We start from the raw sequence: 23457 nt of genomic DNA, 5'->3' as shown, positions 1-23457 counted from the left end.
GATTATTGATTTTGGTGCTTCTGAGCATATGTTAGGTACTCATAGTATTTTTTCTTCATACAGTCAATATTCTGGTACTCGTACTCTTTACTTTCGAGGATGGATGAAACAGAAGTGGGAATTGGAAATGACTCTTAGTCCTAATCTTTTATTGCATAAAGTTTATTTGGTTCCCAAGTTGTCATATAACTTACTGTCAATTAACAAACTAACTCGGGATTCAGATTGGGTGGCTAATTTTTTCCAAAACTAGTGTGTTTTTCGGGATTGGAACTCGGGGAGGACAATTGGGCGTGCTGCTGAGGTGGCTGGATTGTACTACTTTCTATGTACTAACTCTTAGGTTTGTTGTTGTCAAGTTGTTCGTAGTTTAGTCTCTTCTCACTGCCACCACCAAATAAAGCCACTCCACTGCCTTGGCCATCCTAGCTTCTCTTATATGCGTTTCTTATTTCCTTCGTTGTTTCTTCCTTTAGATCACTCTGTGAAATTTATCAATTATCTAAACACACTAAGGTTCATTTTTCAATTCATTTATATCATGCTTCGAAACCTTTTTCGCTCATATGACCTATCAGGTCCTTCACGAATTTATTCAATTTCAAATAAAGGGTAGTTTATTTCTTTTATTGATGACCATTCTCGGGTTTATTGGATATTTCTTTTACGTGAAAAATCTGAAGTTGCGTATATATTTGAGCAATTTTATAACATGATTCTTACGCAATATAACTCTTGTATCCAAATTCTTGGAACTAATAATGGAATCGAATTTTTTAATTCCTGACTAAATGATTTTTTTTCAAAAAGGGATATTATTCATCAAAGCTCATGTGTTGATACAACACAACAAAATGATGTATCTAAAAGAAAAAATCGTCATCTTCTAGAAGTTGATCGCACACTACTTTTTACTAGCAATCTACATAAATATTGTTGGGGGATATTTTAACTGCTTGCTATTTGATAAATCAGTTACCATCTCGGGTGTTAAAATTTAGAACCCCAATTTCCAATATACAAGAATGTTTTCCAAAATCTCATATCTTTTCTAATTTTTCTTTATACAGATTTGGATGCTCAGTTTTCATTCATATTTATAATCATCTTAGGTCTAAGTTAGATCCTAGAATCATGGTTTAAAATTTCGACCCGTGCCGAAGTTTCGGTCTCAGGCCGGAACAATACGGTTTCGGTATCGTATCGTGCCGTGCCAATATAGTTTCGGTATTTTTTATTTATTTATAATAATGATAAGATAAATATGTTTATTGTGTATATAAAAATAAGTTGTATATTGATTTATTATAAGTTCTCAATTATTGAATAATTTAATATTATTAGAAAAAATAATTAAAAATAATTTTATTTAAATAGAATTGATATATCAATAATTCAAATTAAAATGGAAGTATAATAATAATAATAATAATAATAATTAAAACAAGATATTATTTTATATTAATAATAATTATATAAATTAACTATTTATTCATTTAATTAATTATTAATTAAATAATATATATTTTAAATAGTAAAAAATATCAAGTAAAAAAATTTAAAAAAATAAAAAAAAATCAGAATATAAATATAATTTATTAGAATTATTTTAATTTTTTTTAGAATTTTTTTACATTTTTTAAAAAATTTAAATGAAATTTAAAATAATAAAAATATATTAGAATATAAATAAGAATTATTATATATTTTTTAAAATTTTTAAATGAAATTTAAAATATTATTTTTTCAATATATTAATTAATAAAATTTATTTAATTTATTTTAATTTTAAATATATTTTTTATATATTTTATTAGGATAATTTAACTAGGTTTATAAAAGCCTCTTCGAAATATCACATATCCTCTACCCATCCTCCTTGGGAATTGTTTAAATTAATAAAATAAAATAAATAATTATTAATAACAGAAAAAAAATGCAGTAGTGTACGCGAGATCGCACCCACCCGCGATCGATCATCACGATCTCGCGAGGGGCGTCCGGCGAAGCTGGAATCGTTGTTGGACGTCTCCGGCGGCGCCGGAAGGGTCGCTGGAAGCGTCCGGCGACCCTGCCGGACGCTTTCGGCGCCGCAGAAGGCCTCACGCGCGACGCCTTCGGCGCCGCAGGAGGCGTCCCGCGCCGCCGAGACGGGGACGTCTCCCGTGTCGGTTTCGGCCGCCCGGCGGAACGGTAAAAATCGTCCATGCCGGGCGGCACGGAACGACACTGCAAACAATGCCTAGAAGTCACAAGTACATTTTTGTTGGGTACTTTTCCAAAAAGAAAAAAGTTATAGATATTATTCTCTTTCAAAGAGAAAATATTTTATCTCTAGAGATGTCACCTTTTTTTAATATCAATCCTTTTATTCGAAATTTTCTACCAGGGGGAGTCTCTGATAAAAAATTTGACCTTATCGCATATTTCTCTAATTAATTGGGAATATTTATGGGAAACAAATCCACTTCCTAATCGAGCTTAGGGGCGGATCTTAACTCCACAAAATTAGGAACTATCTTACTTCCACAAGACCCATAAATTAAAAATTTAGAAATTCAAGATTACCCTTCTTTTGCAGATCTAGAAATTCCAAGTCAGGAAAATCCACAATCACCTCAAATATCTTCCTGTATCACTCTAGTACCGAAAATTTTCAAACCCATTGATTTTTTCTAGTAACTTACAGCAGAAGAAAGCGCATAGAAACCAATTCTGATCTGATATCTCCAACACCTTATTCATTTGGCTCAAGTTCTGGTCTTGATGATACTAAGCTACCACAATTGGATATGCCAATCACACTTCATAAAGGTATTTGTCTGATTACTTAGCATCCTATCTCACATTTTTTAGGATACTCTCATCTATTTAGACATGCGTGCTTTGGTAACAGATCTCTCAGAAACAGCAGTACCAGCCAATATTGACGAGGCTCTTAAACACAAACATTGGCATACAACGCTCTATGAAGAAATAAAAGCCTTGGAAAACAATGATACATGGGACATAGTTAATCGACCAGTAGGAAAAAACTCGATTGGCTATTGGTGGGTCTTCACGATTAAGTGCAAAAGCGATGGTCAGTTGAAAGATACAAAGCCGGTCTCGTGGCCAAGGGATACACTCAAACTTACAAAATTGACTACCAAGAGATTTCGCTCCTGTGGCAAAGATCAACACTATTCGGGTATTGCTATCTCTTACAGCAATCTTAGATTGACCACTTTACGAACTAGACGTCAAGAATGCCTTTTTCAACTGTGATTTAGCAGAAGAGGTGTACATGGATCTGCCACTTGAATAAAGGAGCCTCAGTTTGTTGTCTAAAGAAGACTCTCTACGGTCTAAAGTAATCTCCTAAGGCTTGGTTTGACATGTTTGCCAAGACGGTTCAGCAACTTGGTTACAAGCAAGCTTACACCGACCATACTCTATTTCACCATAGGGTAAAGGATAAGATTGCCATACTGATTGTTTATGTAGACGACATTATAATCACTGATAATAACCTTGAAGAGATGGAAAGGATCAAGAAACATCTTGCAGCCACATTTGAAATGAAGGATCTTGGGAAACTTCGATTTTTCCTTGGAATGGAAATTGCTCGAACCAAGGAAGGAATATTCGTCTCACAACGAAAATATATTCTTGACTTGCTAAAAGACACCGGGTTAATAGGATGTAAACATGTTGATGCTCCCATGGATCCAAATGTAAAACTTAAGACTCGTCCAGAAGATAACCGAGGCATGTTTCAACGATTTGTTGGCGAATTGATTTATCTTACGCACACCAACCTAACATCGCATTTCCAGTGAGTTGTATTAGTCAATTTCCAGAGATGAGATATCATGTAGATGAGAAAGATTACGGTCCTTTCTATGTGTGTGTGTTTATTACTCATCATAATTTTACATGCAGACCCTTGCATTATATAGTATTTCCAAACACGTTTCTATAATTGCATTAAGGTTCCTAATACTAATTATAGGGACTTATTTGTGAATGGAAATGTTTGAATATGAATATAATATTATGATGATGAATAATATAAATGGATAGAAGAGTCTGCTCAAGGTATACAAAACCTGTGATCTTGTTATGGGAAGGAGGAAAAATTTAAACCCTAAGCTTTGGGCACCTCTAGTTACAGAGTTGAGAAAGAAATTTTATTTAATTCAAAAAGAACCATTACACTCCAGTATGACACTGATTCACTAAGTAGCTCACTTGACTAAACTCTGTATGTTCTAATACTCATCTAATTATTATTTCTAACACTGTCCCATGCTTAAACTTGATTCAATCATAATACCAGTTGTGAGGTCCTAGTACAGAGGTGGTACAAGTCACTTTCATGATATGAATATGAAAGTATAGATTGGAGCTACCAGACTCAAGTTTTTAAGTAAATATTCAATTTGTACTCTCTAATAGAGATTAGAAATTGGTGCGGTGATTTCATATTTTGTTTCCTGTTGAATTTTTTGTACTAGATGTCTTCTATACAATAGTCATGCTTCAAATTACTTATTAAATGAATTACAAATGAATGTTTTTCTAGACATGTCGTCACAGGAAATTCCAACATCCAACTGTATCTGAATCCAGTTTTTCATGAATGTAGACTTGGTGCCACACCTGTGATGGAGTTGATGATTGCAGCAGGAAAGGCTGTTCCACAATTACAGCTAGAACATGGACTTGCTATTGACCGTGTTTACACTGGATCATTTATGACTTCACTCGATATGGCAGGTCAGCTTATCCAAGAAGCTCCAGTCTTCAATGTTTCTTAGCACTAATCAATAAGGCTGTATTTGAACAGGATTTTCCATTTCCATTATGAAGGCAGATCCAGCAATTCTGGCTCGTTTGGATGCCCCAACTCGGGCTCCATGTTGGCCTGTTGGTGTGGAAGGTAATTCCCCATTACTTTGTATAATTACATTATTTATTCAATTTCATCTTGTTGAATTAAAGAGAGTTTAAAGATTCATTCAATTCCAGTAGGATTACATATGTTTATATAGCTATATAACCACACAACCCTAAGAATCAACTTATTAACAAAAGATAAAAAGACATATCTACTCTTGCTTCTCACAACACTCCCCCTCAAGTTGAACATATATATCAAACATGTTCAACTTGCTAAGAGAAGAGTCGAACACAGCTTGAGGTATAGCTTTTGTAAACATATCAGCAAGTTGGTCCTCAGACTTGACATAAGGCAGACATAGCTCTCCAGAATCAAGTCTCTTCCGAATAAAGTGATGATCAATCTCAATGTGTTTAGTCCGGTCATGTTGTACCGGATTATTTGCAATATTGATTGTTGCCTTGTTGTCACAATACAGCCTGAGAGGTAATTCAACCTTTAATCCCATGTCTGTCAACAAAAAACTCAACCACAACATCTCTGCAAGACCATGTGCCATGGCTCGATATTCTGCTTCAGTACTGGACCGTGCACAAACATTTTGTTTCTTACTCCTCCAAGTTACCAAGTTTCCTCCCAAAAAAGTGCAATAGCCAGATGTGGATCTTCTATCATCTCGAGAACCAGCCCAGTCTGCATCAGAATAGCATTCCACCTTCAGATCACCACCTCCTTTAAACAGCAAGCCTTTTCCAGGACATGATTTCAAGTACCTTAAGATCTTGTCAACGGCCTTCATGTGGATAGTTTTAGGAGCATGCATGTACTGGCTTACTACATTAACAACATAGGTGATGTCAGGCCTAGTCATAGATAAATAGAGTAATTTTCCAACCAACCTTTGATATGTTCCCTTTTCTAGATTTGTAAGATCCTCCCCACTAGAACTAGTAAGATCATGATTTACTTCTATAGGAGTAGACGCTGGCCAAGAACCCAGCTTCCCTGTCTCCTTGAGTAAATCCAACACATATTTTCTCTAATATACATAGATTCCTTTTTTGATCGAGCGACTTCAATGCCCAGGAAGTACCTCAATGATCCAAGATCTTTAATTTCAAATTCTAATGTTAACTTGGACTTAAGAGCCTGGATTTCTACCTCATCATCACCTGTAACTATCATATCATCAATATAAACCAAAAGAATGGTAGTTCTGTCCTCTTTCTTTTTTATAAAGAGTGTATGATCAGCATTCCCTTGTTTAAAGCCAAACAATATCATGACTTTGCAAAACCTATCAAACCATGCTCTGGGAGATTGTTTAAGCCCATACAAAGCTTTTCTTAGCTTGCAAACCTTTCCTTTTGTTTCATTTCCAGGAGGTGGTAACATGTATACTTCTTCATAAAGGTCACCATTTAAGAAGACATTTTTAACATCTAACTGAAACAAAGGCCAATCATATTGAGCAGCAAGAGAAAGAATTACCCTGACCGAGTTCAGCTTTGCAATTGGTGCAAAAGTTTCCAAGTAATCTACCCCATATGTTTGGGTGAATCCCTTGGCAACAAGTCTGGCTTTATATCTGATCACTTCACCCTCTGAGTTATACTTGATAGCATAGACCCATTTAGAACCAACCAAGTTCTTCCCCTTTGGGGGATCAACTAATTCCCAAGTACCATTTCTGTTAAGAGCCTCCATTTCTTCATTCATTGCTTCCTGCCACCTTGAATCCCTTACAGCTTCATAATAGGAAGAAGGTATAGCATGATTTGATAACTGTGAAACAAATACATGATATGAAGGAGACAAATGAGAATATGAAACGTGGTTGGAGATAGGATGTTGAGTACATGACCTGGCACCCTTCCTAACAGCAACTGGAAGGTTCAGCTCATTCATATTTAGAGGTGTGGTTGGCTCAACTGATGAGGATAACTGCTTCACAGGATCAGGAGCCAGAGCATCCGATTCAACTAGCCGATCAATAGTAGGTCCTTGCTTGTGTCGTCGTCGTTTGTAAGTAATAATATCTGGTGAAGACTGTGAGCCCAGTGATGGAGCATCTTTTTCATTTTCCATGACATCCACTAGTGGAATAGGAGAAGGAACCACTTGAGGTACAAAGGAGGTAATATTCTCCCCCTGAGGACGAGACTGAGGAGAATAATAGGACTCGGACTCAAAAAAGGTAACATCCTTCAAGACATATCTCGTCCTAGTAATAGGATCAAAGCACTTGTAGCCTTTCTGGCAAGTGGAATACCCTATAAAAACTCCTTGTATAGAACGAGGATCAAGTTTAGAGGACTTGGGATCAAGAACATGAATAAAACAAAGAGAACCAAAAACCCGACGTGTAAGGGAGAACAACTCTACGCCAGGATGAAGAATAGTGAGAGGACACCGGTTCCCGAGACCTTTAGATGACAATCGATTGATGAGATAAGCAGCTGCAAGGACAACATCAACCCAGAAATATTTGGGTAAGTGACGTTGAAATAATAGGGCACGGGCTGTTTCAAGAATATGACGATTCTTTCTTGCCGCCACTCCATTTTGTTGTGGTGTGTAGGGACAGGATGACTCATGAAGAATTCCTGAATCCTCAAGAAAAGTATTTAGAGACTGTGCAAAGTACTCACGGGCATTGTCAGAACGAAGAATCTTCACCTTTGAGTTAAATTGGGTTTCAACCATTCTATAAAAATTTTGAATGAGACGAGGTACTTTTTCCCTGGTTTTCATCAAATAAAGCCATGTACAGTGGGTGTAGTCATCAATAAAAGAGAGAAAATATCGATAGCCATCCAAAGAAGTCACAGGAGAGGGCCCCCACACATCCGAATGAACAAGATCAAATGGAGACAAACTCTTCTTTATAGACTCAGAAAAATGTGTTCTACAATGTTTGGATAACTGATGGATTTCACATTGAAATGACTGAAGAGAAACAGAAAAGAAGAGACTAGGAAATAAAATTTTCAAAGACTGAAAAGACAAATGTCCCAACTGAGAATGTCATAAAAGAATTTCTTGATGCTTATTTTCCAAACACTTGGCTGCAAATTTCAGAGCAGATGTTGTTTCAAGCTGATAATAATAAAGACCCCCTACTTCACGGCCAGTCCCAATCGTCTGCTTGGTCTCGAGATCCTGGAAGACACAATGATCAGGGAAAAAGGTTACGGAGCAGTGTAGTTGTTTAGTAATGCTACTAACAGAAAGTAAATTAATAGAAACGGAAGGAACGTGAAGTGCAGAGGATAGGAAAAAATGATCTGTAAGTTTTATGGAACCTTTGCCCGCAACAGTGGCTTTGGTTCCATCTGCAATGATCACTTTCTCCTGCCCAGAGGATAAAGAGTAAGAAATAAAGGAGTTAGCAGCATTTGTCATGTGATCCGTAGCTCCTGAATCAATGACCCAGGGGCTGTAAAAGCTGGGACCAGTAACACTTAATCCCAAGCCACGAATACCTGTGTGCGCTTGAACTGGAGTAGAGACAGAAGATGAAGCCTGAAGTCGAGAGAGAAGATGCTGGAGGTTAACAATATCAGTAGAAGACAATCCAGTGGTAGAAGGCACAGAGGAACCAATAGTCTCTTCATTTTCTAACTTTTGGACAACAATATTATCACTATTAGGAGCCTTCTTAGCATTGTGTTTAAATTTTTCAGGTTTCTTTTTTGGATATTTTTCCCAACAGAAATCTGAATCATGATTAGTCCTCTTGCATTGCCGACAAAATCTGTCCCCTCGTCCTTTAGTTCCCCCAGGTCGGAACTTGTTTGCAGAACCAATAAAGACAGAGGTCTCCCCAATCGGAGGGCTTACTTTGGAAATCCCCTTGTTGTTCATGGTCCTTCTTCTACCTTCTTCACTTAGAATTTTGTAGTAAACTTGTTCTAGAGAGGGAGTAGGATCAAAGACCAAGGATTTGCCCTTTTAAATTTTCAAACTCTGCATTAAGTCCATATAAAAATTTAATGATTCTGTCTTTTTCCAGAAGCTTTAAATATCTCTGATGATCATCAGTGGAACTCCAATTTTCCATCCGGTAGTAGTTAAACTCATCCCACAACCCCTTCAGAGTAGTAAAATAATTGGTGACTGACATATAACCCTGTTCAAGTTTGAAAATTTGATTGCTGAGCTGATAAGTACGCAGCATATCATGTCGACGTCCATACATCTGCTCCAGTATCTTCCACATGTCATACGCTGTTTTGTTATGAAGAATGACTTGTTTGATGCCAAAACTAATAGAGTTAAGTATCCAAGTCATTAATTGAATATTGTCACGCGCCAAGTGCGAAAGTTAGGATCCTTTTCATCTGGTTTCACTTTAGAGCCGTGAAGAATATCAAGTTTATCATGGCCTTCGACATAAAGTTCAATAGCAACTGCCCAAGATGCATAATTTGTCTCGGACAATTTTACTGATACTATCTGAAGACCGGACCCTCCAGTGCCTGCCATTGTGAAAAATGGTTGTACCTGTCCTGAAGACGCCATAGGATTTGTAGAAATCCCCGAGGTTTCGCTAGCGTTGTCCGCCATTACAATCACAAAAAAGGTGCTAGAGAAATCACGACGTCGAGAGATAGCCGCTGGCACCACACAGGGAGATCAGAAGAGGGACTGTCGTTGGCGCCACACAGGGAGATCAGAAGAGGGACAGCCGCCGACGCCGCATAGGCGATGACGAAGAGGAAGGGAAAGAAAGTGGCGGCGTCGGGGAAGGAAGCAGAGATCGGCGAGGGAGGAGAAATCACGGCGTCGAGAGAAAGAAGGTGCGGCGCGTCGAGAGAAAGAAGGTGCGGCGGCACTAGGGTTAGGGTTCGGGTCGCAACTCAAAGAAAAAATTAATCTTGCTCTGATACCATGTTGAATTAAAGAGAGTTTAAAGATTCATTCAATTTCAGTAGGATTACATATGTTTATATAGTTATATAACCACACAACCCTAAGAATCAACTTATTAACAAAAGATAAAACCTATCTACCCTTGCTTCTCACAACACATCTAAACGTACATTTGTTATAAGCATGAACCCATGGAACGAACAACTTTTTTTAGTTTGAATTTTATGTTTTATCCGTATGTTTTCCTTAATATCATTGGACCTTATGAATTTTCCATTTGTATGATTGTTCGCAATTTACCATGATTAATGTTCGACAACCTAGAGCACCAATTTTATTCTTTCAAATGGGATGATTGAGATGTGAATATGATCGAAGCTACTATCCAAGTGTTTCACAATTTTGAATATGTTTTAGTATTACAGAACCTATTTGTAAAATGAATAAAAATGTTTTCTGTTCAACATAAATCTAATTGTCATATTCTTGGGGCTTCTAAATGATGATTTACCAAGTAATGCATATTAGTCAAGTGTTCTTCATTTTACAATGTACTTGGAATATGAAGGTTGTAAAATATAGGTGAAGCATATTTGACTAATGGACTCTGCATATGAACTCATTGTAACAAAAAGCACCGTACGATCCCTGAACTCTCAGGCTAGCTATGTGATGCATTGAGATCAAGATTCCATGCCTTGACAATAGTTAGTGGCAACTAAATGCTGATGTTGACTTTTGTATTTTGAGTCTGCTGCTCATCTAGTGTATGGTGCTTAGTTGATCTGGTTTTAGGTCAAGTAACAAACAATAAACAGCAAGTCGAATTGTCTCACTAAGCCAATGGACTTTTTATAGAATGTTTTCATATCCAATATAGTTTATTTGGCTATTATTGTCCTTCTTTCTTACTGTATATTTGTATGGGTTTGTTGGTTACATTGCTGGTTGCATTCATTTTTTACTTTGTCAAGGTCTAGTCTCTTGAACTGAGGTAGGTAATGTGAAGTTGTAGGTGATCGACCGCCTACCAAAATTCCTGTTCCAGTACCAGCATCAAATGCAAGTAGCAAAAAAGAGGTAGAACATCAGTTTTTAGTAGTACTTCTACTTCTCTTTTTGTTGGAAACAGTCTTTTCAAATAGCAGTTGAAGTCTAGCTCTTTGTCTAAGACGTTGACAATATATTGAGATGTTGCTTCTTTAATTTACTTCCAGTCTACAACTTCAACATCAACAAGCCATGTTAGTCCCAACTATATGAGACCAATTATATGGATTTTATCCTTCCATTGAACTATGCTAGGCATGTCACTAGTAATCAATCATTTTTAGTTTAGGTAACTTGTTTCTTTAATCATCTTTTACCCACTACATACTCAACTCTCTCCTACACTTTCAGCTCCAATTGATTCCTGTTTAACTATAAAATTTATCAATATTTTATAACATGCCTTCATTGTAACCTAGTTTTTCTCATTTTATCTACTGTACTTACATCTAATTTCTCTTATCTAATAATTGTTAAGGGGGTGATTATTAGGCTTATTGGTTAGCCCCCTCTACCTATACATGTATTACCTTATTGTAACTTCACATATACAACCGTGTGTATTAGCATGCGTATGAGTAGGTCATAAACTCTCCCTTCTCTAAGTTGTTTCCGACTGTTGCAAATATATTTATTTTAGGAGGTCATGAAGACTTAGTCAGTAAATCTATTAATATCCTTCAAACAAATGAATGTTGTGATTATCTTCTTAGATTGCACCTTTTCCCAAACAAAGTGTCATTTGATCTGAATTCCTCTCTTGTTAAATATTGGATTGAAAGGTGTGTGTGGCAGCTTAATTATGACATAACATCTGCATGGATGAAGACAACTTGTAACTCAGCAGTTGATGCCCTATTTGCATAGCAGTGTAGCTAAGGAAGATCCTCTATACAATTTTAGGAGACATTTTCTCTACCTGGGTTTAAGAGATGAACAAAATACAACTAAATGGAATCAGGAAAGATACTATATATGATATCAGTTGGGAATAAAATGTTGAAGGGAATTTGACCATGATTAACAATAGAAGATATGCCATTTATAAGTTACATGCAATGAGAACTGCATCATTCAAAAATTTGTATGGAACTTCCATGTGAAGTAGTAATGTGCAAGCTATCTTGATCGGGTGTCTATTTTTCTCTACAATGTCATGGGAAATAAGTATAGGATGACTAATAAGGATACATTGGCTAGAAAAGAACTGGAACTTATGAGAAATATACTAATTAGAATTGCCATATCAAATAGAGATTTTATTTCAATTACAGAGGCACAAAAAGATAGAAATGTTTTCAATATTATTAAGGTAATGTATTGTCTATCAAGGTAAAAAAAGTATGTAAAACCAACGAATGAAATGTCGTTCCGTGCCGCCCGACACGGATGACTTTTATCATTCCGCCGGGCAGGCGAAACCGACATCGGAGGCGTCCTCGTCTCCGATGCATCGTAGGCGACGCCGGAGGAGTCGCGGGACACCTTCGGTCGGATGCCACCTTAAGCAATCATCCATAATATTGACCAAACTTTGAAAATCATCTTAAGTCTGGTATGGAGGTCAAAGGAAAAGGAAAGCGAGCACAATGTGAAAAGTGGAAATAGGAGAGTCGTGCATGAAAATATAAGGGTAACAACATAAGAGAGGCTAACAATATAATTGATAATTTATGTTTCCATGTTCGTTAGCACCATTTGATTATTTCTCGTTTCATCAATTTTTACTTTCTTGTTTTCAACGTTATACATATTATAGTCTTATTTTATTGAAGACTTAACATAATTTATCAAGTGGATGAACAACATGCAATACACCCATTAAAGCTATGTCGTGCAAGTAAGAGTGAACGTTATGCAATCCACATAATATGAATACATCATATATAACTGTAAAAATAAAAGTAAGCAACTTGCAATCCACCCAAGAGGGATGCATTGTATATGAGAGTGAATGACCAACAATTCATTTATAATGAAATGCATCGTAGTATGCACTTATATATAGATAGGGTGAACGATCTGCAATCCACTTGAACGAGATGTATTGTATCTACATGGGTGAACGACTCACAATCCACCCAATACGAAATACATCATATGTATGCATATATACGTACATATATAGGGTGAATGACTTGCAATCCACTTGAAAAATGTCTTACATAAAAATAAAGTGAGTTAGCTGTTGGGGTTCAATCAAAGTCTCATATTGGAAATATTTGGTAAAGATCATGGGTTTAAAAGGATGTAGGATATCTCCATTGGCTGAAACCTTTTGGATAGAGCCCAAGAGCAAAACCATGAGGGCCTAGGCCTAAAGTGGACAATATCATACCATTGTGGAAATATGTAGACATCCTTTGGTCTCAACAAATGATATCAGAGTCATGATCCAGATCAAATGTCATGTGGGGTGGCCTTGAACGAAGTTGAGGGTAGGCCCGGAGCTTGTCATGAGTGACCGAATGCTCGTGAGGAGGCCCGAAACAGGCCAAGGTGATCAGATGTTTGTGGGGGGCTCAGATCAGGTCAAAATGATCGGATACTTATAGGGGATTAGGGTGACTGGATGCTCACGAGGAGGCCCGAAGCAGGTCATGAGGGATTGATGCTCGTGGGGAGACTCGAAGCAGGTCAGGGTGACTAGATGTGGAGGCTTAGAGCAAGTCAGGATGATCAGATGTGGAGGCTCGCGGGGAGGCCCAGAGCAGGTTAGGGTGACCGGATGCTCATGAGGCCCAGAGCAGGTTAAGGTGACTGGATGCTCAGGAGGAGGCTCGGACCATGAGAGTAATTGTGGTCCTTCATTTGAGGGAAGGATTGTTGGGTTTCAATCAAAGTCCCAAGATTTGGTAAAGATTATGAGTTCAAAAGGATATAGGATATCTCCATTGGCATGAGGCCTTTTGGATAGAGCCCAAGAGCAAAGTCATTAGGGCCTAGGCCCAAAGTGGACAATATCATACCATTATGGAGATATATGGATATCCTTTCAGCACAACACTAACAATCCACCTAGTAAGGTGCCTTACATAAGAGTAGGGTGAACGACCCGCAATCCACTTGGTGAAGAAAATTATCTTAATTTGGCCGAAGCCTATGAAAGTGTAGAAAGACTCGAAAATTCTTTTAAAAGCATGAAACAAATGTTCCATGTTTATAAAGAAATATTTTATTACTAACCTAGTATAAATAACTTGATAAGAATCTCTATTGATTTAGTTGAGAAGCTATGTAAGTGTTGAGTCGAAGTCCTCTCGTATTTTTTAGTTATAGGAACTATATTAATGTAATTATATATGATATTGGTCCACTCTTTATTTCTTATAATAATGCAAGTTATCCCTTATAAGTTTCATTAATAAATTTTGATAGAGTACAATAATTTGATAAAGTATCAAAGGAGAAGTAAACATAAAGGATATGATTGAGCAATAGAGGTAAATAAGTGTATGCAATTAATTTTTCTTCTAACAAGACATAATATACATAATTAAGAATTTATCTTTAATGTTCCTATGATAAATACTTAATTTGATTATCAATGAAATTATTATTTATTTTTCATCATCATGCACTAAGTTAATTTATAGAAATAATCGAGCACATATTATATACATTTTAATCTACTAAATCTTTCTTCATCAGCAATTATAAATAATTTTTTTTCCATTGTAGGGTGCATGAGAGAATGAGTTTGAAACAAGAAATAAAGAAGGGAAAATTATATTGGATTTTACTATAATATATGAACTTATATTAGTTAATACGTTTTTCAAAGTCACGTTCAAAAATTGGAAGACTTAACTACTCAATATAGGTTAGTATTGGATATGCTCATCAAGCATAGTATCAATAGAAGGAAAATGTGCATGACTCCTAGAAATAAGTAATGGAAGTTAAAAGATAGGAAATAAAGTATATTTAAGGAGAGAACAAAAATAAATGTATTAGGAGAAATACATGGGGATTTGAATACGATATAGAATAAGATGATATTAAATTTGAAAATGATAACCAAGAATGTACTTGGTGAGTTAAAGGGACGTGCACTGGCAAGTAAAGAATCTTAGTGTGAAATGAGAAAGTATAGGAGAAAGTTAAGCAAAAATGAACAACTTATAAGGTATTGGACAAAAGTCAAAAGAGCACCCCTATATTACACATGTTGTAGTAGTTACGGTTTCATATATGCTACAACTACAATAGTTGTAGCAACTATGATTTTATAACTGTTACAATATTGAAAATAACCTTAATAAAGAGGATTAAAATTTTTCGAAGCCTTCGAAAAGATTTTAAATGACTTTTTTGGCCTAAGCCTAGGTCATTACGGGTGTAGCAAATGTAGATCTTTGAACGAGTTTCAATTTGATATATTATGTATTTAGTGGTTCAACCCGAGTCAAAAGTTATGATTTCTCAAAATTTATCAAATATTCACGTTGTAGTAGCTACTAAACGCTAAAACATGCCCCTGGTTCAGGATTTAGGCCGGAAATAATTGGCAAGAGATAATAATGAGAATAATGTAGTGAATGGTAGTTGGGTAATTGTTCATGGGATGAGGTGCCCTTTTGATAACAATATCAAAGTGGGGTGTTATCTTGATGATTCTAAAAATGAGGGGGCTTATTTGATTTTTGCCTTAAGATATTATACAAAGAATGAGATTTTTTTTTAAATATATACTAGCCAAAAAAGAGAAAATAATAAATGAAGTCATGAATGAAACTTTTGAGTGCTTATATAAGCAACTAGATACAAAAGAAGGGGAAAGAGATATTTATAGAATAACTAAAGAGAGAAAGAAGACAAGAAATTTTATCCAAATAAGATGCATTAAAAATAAATGTAATAGAATATTATTAAATGATAAGGAAATAAGTGAGCGATGGAAGAGGTATTTTTTTTCAATTTTTTAATGAAGGTTTAGATAACCAATTTAACTTAGGTAATTTAAGTTGGTTAAATGAGTATAAAAACTTAATTTTTTATCATAGAATTTAAACTTTAGAAGTAGAATAATATTTAAATGAGATGTAAAATAAAAAAAATAGTTGGATCAGATAATATTCCGATAGATGTATAGAAGTGCCTAGGAAAATAAGATATTAAAGGACTTATAAAATTATTCAACTTTTATATTGAAAACGAAAAAAACACATTATTAGTGGAGGGTAAGTACTCTAGTTCCCTTATAGAGAACAAATGAGACGTACAAATTTATGCAAACTATAGGGGTATTAAACTAATAAGTCATACCATGAAATTTTGAAAAAGAGTAATAAAAAAATAAAAGGAAATCACGGTGATTGAAAATCAATTTGGATTTATGTCAACAATATAAATTATACAAAAATATCGAGTATAAAAGCAAGATTACCCATGATATTATCTTAAAAAAAACTTATGATAGAGTCCCAAAGGAAATTATATAGAAAATTCCCCAAAAAATAAGTGTTAGTGTAGTGTATATTGAATTAATCAAGTGGCAAGTGGCAAAAGGCGAAATCGCTCGCCCCCAGCGTCCTCGCCACACTCGACCTCAGACCATCACGAGGGAGGTAAATCACGATAGCCGAGAGGGCAAGTGGTGGTGGGGTGAGTTGCACAGGGTCCGGGGATTTACACCCTGACAGTCCTGCGGTTCGACCCCGCGATCTCATGTGGCAAGCATGCCACCCCTTACCATCTCGGATGACCCGTGGGGTCGTATATTGAATTAATCAAGGATATATATGAGGATGTAATAATAAGAGTGAAGACATCAGGTGGATTAATCGAAACGTTTTTCATAAAAATAGGATTACATTAAGGGTGCGTTTGGTTGGGGGTTATCCTTGTTAACCTTGGTTATCCATCCAAGGGTATCAACGAAAACCCTGCTTGATTTAGGTAATCGATGATTCCCGAGTAATGTTCCATGCCCAACACGTCAGCAAAAGGGGTATGCAACCCGGAATCGAAAAACCTCGAAAAATTGAGATTTTTTTTTATTCCGGGGTTAACAAAATTTTTTTATCTAAAATACCCTTGAATAAAAGAAAAATGTGATTAAAAAATAAAAATATAAAGAAAAAAAAATATATAAAAAATAAAATAAAAAACTTTAAAAAAATAAAAAATGTAAAAAAAACATAATAGTTTTTAAAAAAAATTAAAAAAATAGAAAAACATTAAAAATAAAAAAAATAAAAAAATTACCTAAGAGTTTAAATGATATATATGGTTGGTTTTGTAACTAAGAGTAATATAGTAAAATATTAAATCAGGTTATTCATTAAAACGTTCAAACAAACAAGTTTTTGTTGTATTACCTAGGTTGAACCAAACAACATTTGGTTATGTTTTATTCCCCGTAACCTTGGTTATGTGATTACTTGGTAATCACATAACCAATGTTATACATGATAACTTGAATCAAACGCATCCTAAGGATCAACTCTAAGTCTTTATCCTTTGTACCATAGTACATGTTGTTTGCAGATGATATTATTTGCTAAATCCGACATGTGAAGGAGGAAGTGAAAGGTTTTAAATTTAATAGAATAAAGACAATATATAGAATTTAAATTTATGCAGTGAGACAATTGTTAAGATAGAAGAGCATCTATGAACTTTAAGTATTTACGATTATTTTTGCAAAAGGATGGAGAGATTGATATATGTCTTATATATAATACAAACAGGATTTTTAAAATGAAGGAGTGCGTCAGATCTTTTTTGTGATAGTAAAGTATCTCTAAAATTTAATAGGAAGTTCTACAAAATGACGATAGACCTGTTATGTTATATGGAGCTGAATGTTGGGCTATAACTTGAGCATATGAGCATAAGATGAGAGTTGCTAAGATGAGGTTGTTAAGGTGAATGTGTGGATATAGGAGGATGAACAAGATAAAAAATAAGAACATTAGAGAGAAAATTAAAGTTACATCTATTGAAAAAAATTCTGAGAGACACATTTAAATGACATGGATATGTACTTAGACGAGTAATAAATTCTTTATTTAGAGTGAAACTATTATAAATATACACGAAAAAGAAAACTGAAAAGATTTGATTATTAATAATAAAATGGATAAAATTTATTAAAGTATAGATGATGATAAAGTAGGGGATGCAACTCAATGACATAAAAGGATTCTAGTCAATACCATCTAGTGGGGATAAAGTTTGGTGGTTGTTTGTAGTTTGTAGTTATAGGTTTAATCATGCACAAGGTAGTTCAATGAGAACATGCAGAAATAAACTCCACCTAAATTGATTGAGTCTAGTCGGCTTATTATTGTGGAGTGGTAGTGGCGGCAGCGACAACGACGGCTTGCAGCGACAGTAGTGATGGCGACAACGGCGTGCGAGGAATTTGCGGCAGCTCTAGTGGCGATGGCGGCAACATGATTTGTGGTTAAGAAAAAAGATGGGGTTGACAAAGATATGGGTTAGGGAGAATTAGAAAGAGGTTAGGGCAGATGGGAAAGACAAAGTCACAGGAGAGGAAGGAAAAAATTCGGGTCGTTGCTTTTTAATCACACTGTTGTGAAAAGATCCAAGAAGTTTTAAAATTTACAACTACACCCTTAGTAATTTTTTTGTTTATGGATATAACATAGTCAATTGGTATATAATCATCAACTCAAAGCTCTATGTTTTTCACCTCTCCTGTCCTTGAATTTTGAATGGACATAGAATTGCTAGATAAACCTTATTGATAGCTCAATGATTGGATGAGTTTACTTACTGACAATACATTCATAGGAAACTCAAGGTATATAAAAGGAAGAAGGAAAAATGGATAAATAATAACACTAATCAATGCCTCAAATGGATGAGAAGGCCCTATTGGCAATCTTACCATTAGTAAGGCAAGAGGTTAGAAAATGAAGTAATACTAGAAGCTTTTGAATTTAGTATGGGTATACGTCAAGCAAGTATTATGCCATGATGAGACATTTGTTGTAGCATGGAATTGAAGGAAATTGGAGTGTATTCCTAAGCAGAGATAATGTTAGAGCTAGGACTAGATTGTTTATTGGCAGGGTGTTCATCCTATGAAGTTAGTCCAGATTGAGCCATATGAGTGTTATATGAGGTATAGCCAATTGGAATTGCATGGAAAGTGCAAAACATATCCTTCATATCTCTAAGCTTCTCATATTAGGTGAATTGGAGTCTGCCTACCTCCTCCATTGCTTGTGTCTTTTGTTACGATCTTCGCCACCTCCATGAAACCCTCCTCACTGTGGCTGAAGTAAAATAGTAGGCCGATCTGACACAGGCATAATGGGTGGAATAGATCTGGTAGAAGTTTGCAACATCCTCATGTAGGCATCATGCAAGGAATGATGTGCCATTAAGAATTGTCGTTTTATGAAGTGATGGTGAAGTAGATGAAGAGTTCGACATTTTGAAATGAAGGCATCTCATACATTTTAAAGAAGAGAACATCACTTAACAACGAGAACCATTGTTGGTGAAACTAGAGTGCTGTTTTATTGACCACGAATGCGAAAGAGAGCCTTGTTCTAGGTTGGAATTGATTGTAGGGATGTTTTGCATAACTTGTATTACTACATCAAACATTGGTCCAGAACCAAACTGCATCTGCTATATTTGTTGTAATGTTGTGGTTGTATCTTGCAGATAAGAAGCCTAGTATCACCTACAAAATTGCATTTGATTCTAAGCAAAAATCTAGATAAGTTTGCTGAACTTATTGTTGTGTTGCACTTTTGGTTTCTGTGAGAAGTAGTATGGCTGGGTCCATAGACAGAAACAGAACTCGTAGTATACAGTATATATTGTAATGAATTTGTGGCAAGATTTCATAAATTCCTGTTCTGCATAAGAAAACTAAGACAGATTAAGAAACATTATAAAGAGAAGACTGGAATGTAAAACGGTGATTAATTCACTTAGTAGGGTAATAATAAAAATGCTTATGATTGATCAGGTATTTGTCCTTTGGTGAAGTTGTCTGATGTAAAAATTTGAAGTGGCTTATGCGCTGGAATCAATTCTTTTTGGGACTGTGTATTGTTTAATTTCTTTTCTAATTTTTCTTTTCCCCTTTGGCATAGTAGTCAGCTATTTAGATGAACCACTGTTCGCTCCCATTCATAATGCTGCTGGCACTAAATCAAAATTGACAAATTTATTTACCACACTCAAAAAATTCTTCATCACACTGTATTGTAGTTTAATATGTATATGTGAGACATTGAATTAAGTTAATGATAACATAGCTTGTTTGCTTCTTGTTGTAATTGCATACATCAGACCAGATGTAAACTGTATTTTGTTGATTTCTTAGCTTTTCATATTTTGGTGATGGCTTTATTCAGAAGTAGAAAATATTGCATTAAATTGCACCCCTTATTTCTATTTTCCTTGTAAATTATTTTTCTTCAGTCGATAGTGAGTGAACCAAGAAAGCTTAATGAGCTAGGCTGCATATTACAAGTTGCTATTGAGGCAGCTGCACAAGAGATAATTAATCTGACAGAGAAATTAAATGAGTGGGACAGTAAAGTGGGTGATGGTGATTGTGGGAGCACTGTGAGTAAACTTGATGATATCACTGATTTTCATTTTAGTAAAAGTTTGTTTTATATGTTTAAGAAATACTGTGTTTACATCTACAGATGTACAGGGGTGCTACAACTATTCTTGAAGACATTAAATGGTATGCATTCTTTCTAGTGCTATAGGCTGTAGAAAACATATCTTGGTTATGTGAAGCAAGTGAAGGATCAAAAGCCAACTAGGCATCTCCTTTTTGGATTCCTTTAGTGCACCTACTTTTAGTGTTTTTTTTTCTCACTATTTTAGGCTGGATTAGGCACATTCAATTTTCAATAAAATGTTCAAATAAACATCAACTTTTCTTTTCCAGAAAATTATGTTGTGTTTATCTTGCAGAAGGTTAATGGAAAGATTGATTTCAGATACTAAAGATCACAATATTAGATAGTTTAAAAATCCTTATTTTCACAGGAAAAATTGTTCCAAGTTTAGTCAAGCATAGTTGACATCTTGTATGCATACCAATTTACTGCCAAATTTGATTGATTTGAAGTTTCTTTTGACCATCATTTCTCTTCAAGTGTCAATAGTTGAATATATGATGATTTAAAATTATATTTGCATGATGAAGTGTCATAGAGACACAATTCAAGTGTCCTTTCTGCATGCCACCATTCATTTTCTAATTCTAGTTTACTTCACAGCTATCCACTGAATGATGCTGCAGAAACAGTAAACGAGATCGGAGCCTCGCTTAGAAGGGTTATGGGCGGAACTAGTGGAATCCTGTAGTATATCATTACTCTTTATCAAAAATTGTTTCCCTTTTTTACATGTTCGTTTTCCTGTATTCCATTGTTAGCATATGGATGCGTTTTACATTATATTATTTGTTGTGTACTAAACAGGTATGATATATTCTGCAAGGCTGCATATGCAAGCTTGAAACAAAACCAAGTTATTTCATCGAGACAATGTAAGAAAAGTTTTTGTGGCTCATAGGGTTTCTTTGCTGCGTTAGTAATTGTAACAGAGTGATGCACTGATCAGGGGCTACTGCTCTGGAGGCATCTGTAGCAGCTGTCAGTAAATATGGTGGTGCAGTTGCTGGATATCGGACTATGTTGGATGCACTAATTCCAGCATCTGAAGTTCTAAGAGAGGTAAATTAAGGCGCATGTTTTCCTTTGATATGTCCTTTATGACAAAGATTTATTTTAATATTTCTTATGGTCAGAGATTGGATGCTGGAGATGATCCTTTAAAAGCCCTTCTGTTATCTTCTGAAGCAGCAGTGACTGGGGCTGAGTCTACGAAGAATATGCGTGCCCTGGTATAATACTCTGCAGCTGATGTTGTGTTATGCATTATGCGACAAAAAAGCATCTTAAGCAGTTGCATTTGATGGTGCTGGAGTAATTAATTATATCATGTGTGATTAGTCCCACTTGAGTATTTAATTATAGGGAATATATGTAGAAATTTTATTGCAATAATATAATATTTTATCCCTCGTAATTTGGCATTAGAGTCAACTCTACTATTTTCAATATCATGTTCTTGCACCTTGTTACCCCCCAAGTCTTTCTAAAGCGGTCCAATAAGCCCCTTAAGGATGCACTTCAACTAGCCTAGGGCTCAATTAGAACTAGCAATTTTCCAAAAGAAAATAGGAAGATCTACTAAAAAAAAAGACAGGTAATAATAGTTGAGAAAATTGAGATATTTGAAGCATTTATTTCCATAATCTTCAAGCTACTTTCCTATCTTTCTCAAATTAAGATATCACTATTTAGCTCCATTTATCACTATTTGACATTCATTTAGCTTAACTTGATATCTTAACTTGAGAAGGATATTTCAATATACTTGTATCATTTATTGCAACTTAACATCCATTTAGTTGTGATACACTAGTTAAAAGCCTTTGTTGTACTAGGTCCTCATGCTGGAGTGGAGTTGATATTTAGTACTTACAATGGTAGCTCTTTCATAGGTTACACACGTTTTGTTGCCTGTATAGTTCAATGCATGCATGTCTATATACTTGTACTCTGCTCCAACCTGATAAAAGATGTACCAACACGCAGGCTGGTCGATCTTCTTATATTGCTCCTGATCTACTATCTTCTGTTCCTGATCCTGGAGCAATGGCAGCAGCAACATGGTATCGAGCTGTTGCTCAAGCTGTTGAGAGCAAATTTCATCCATCAAAAAATTAATATCTTTTGGTATACCATATGAACTACAGTTTCACACCGCAGCGGCAATTGTTCACATTTTGATGACTTTGCTCATTTGTTTTCCGCTTGTGCTAGCATGAGCTGAGAAAACTACTATACTTGTCCCTTTGTCATATTCTGCTGTATTGTAAGAACCTTGAATAAAGGAATAGTTTACTAGTTTTTTACCCCCCAATATAATGTTGTAATCTAACATTGAGAAAAAGATTCCTTTCAGCAATTTTATTCTGTTTTTTTTAAAAAAAAAATTAGCGTTGTTGCTCCATGGTGTATGGACTGAGTCATCGAACGTAAATAATGAAGGGGGAAAAAGTTCATAGTTTAGAATATGTTAAAGAATGAGTGAATTATTGGGTGGGCAGAGATCTTCATCTCCTTGTGGGTGAGCCTGTTGACTATGCGGTGATTCAGCAGGTGATCTAGGTCACGACTTGACAACTCTTTGGTGGCCAAAATATCTTTTCGGTAGTCAACTCTGATATAAGCCGGTGGAGTAATAATATGGTCGGCATTAGAATGAGGTGAGAGTTTGGATCTCTCTTTCTGAGATGATATTGTCCCATTTAAGTTGGGTTAGTTGTTTCTTAAAATGCAATAGTGTTCTTTCTAAAGCTGGAACATTTTAAAATTTGGAATTCAGTGATTTTTTAAAGCTAAATTGAATGAAAAATAAACTTAAATAGATAAAATATTTGTAGAGTTCAAAAGGCATTTGAATAAGAAAAGGTTTTATTTTTTCTGAAAGGAGTTGCTTCAAGAGGATACACGAAATAAGTGTTTTGTGTAGTTGCTTTGTGGCTATAAAAACATGTGTGGTCACATATATTGCCACATTGACTTTATGAGTTCAGTGTAGTTGTACTTATTTTCTAA

General features: G+C 35.4%; 1 protein-coding gene across 2 annotated transcripts in view; it reads left to right on the top strand.

The window, feature by feature from the left end:
* Window positions 1–22804, top strand: part of LOC122042899 (putative 3,4-dihydroxy-2-butanone kinase) — a 42696-nt gene extending 19892 nt beyond the window's left edge. The window contains exons 11-20 of one of the 2 annotated variants that reach the window (XM_042603289.1): window positions 4631–4761; window positions 4832–4924; window positions 10776–10840; window positions 20228–20374; window positions 20461–20501; window positions 21046–21129; window positions 21250–21317; window positions 21392–21504; window positions 21579–21674; window positions 22432–22804. In XM_042603289.1, coding sequence (XP_042459223.1) covers window positions 4631–4761; window positions 4832–4924; window positions 10776–10840; window positions 20228–20374; window positions 20461–20501; window positions 21046–21129; window positions 21250–21317; window positions 21392–21504; window positions 21579–21674; window positions 22432–22563 — 970 coding nt within the window. In that variant the 3' untranslated portion in view covers window positions 22564–22804. Of the gene's footprint in view, window positions 1–4630; window positions 4762–4831; window positions 4925–10769; window positions 10841–20227; window positions 20375–20460; window positions 20502–21045; window positions 21130–21249; window positions 21318–21391; window positions 21505–21578; window positions 21675–22431 lie in introns of both variants that reach the window. The other variant, XM_042603288.1, reaches the window with a different exon arrangement.
* Window positions 22805–23457: the final 653 nt, after the last annotated feature.

This window comes from Zingiber officinale, chromosome 2A (genome assembly GCF_018446385.1).
Source record: "Zingiber officinale cultivar Zhangliang chromosome 2A, Zo_v1.1, whole genome shotgun sequence".
NCBI lineage: Eukaryota > Viridiplantae > Streptophyta > Magnoliopsida > Zingiberales > Zingiberaceae > Zingiber > Zingiber officinale.
This window is presented reverse-complemented; position numbering and strand designations above follow the sequence as displayed.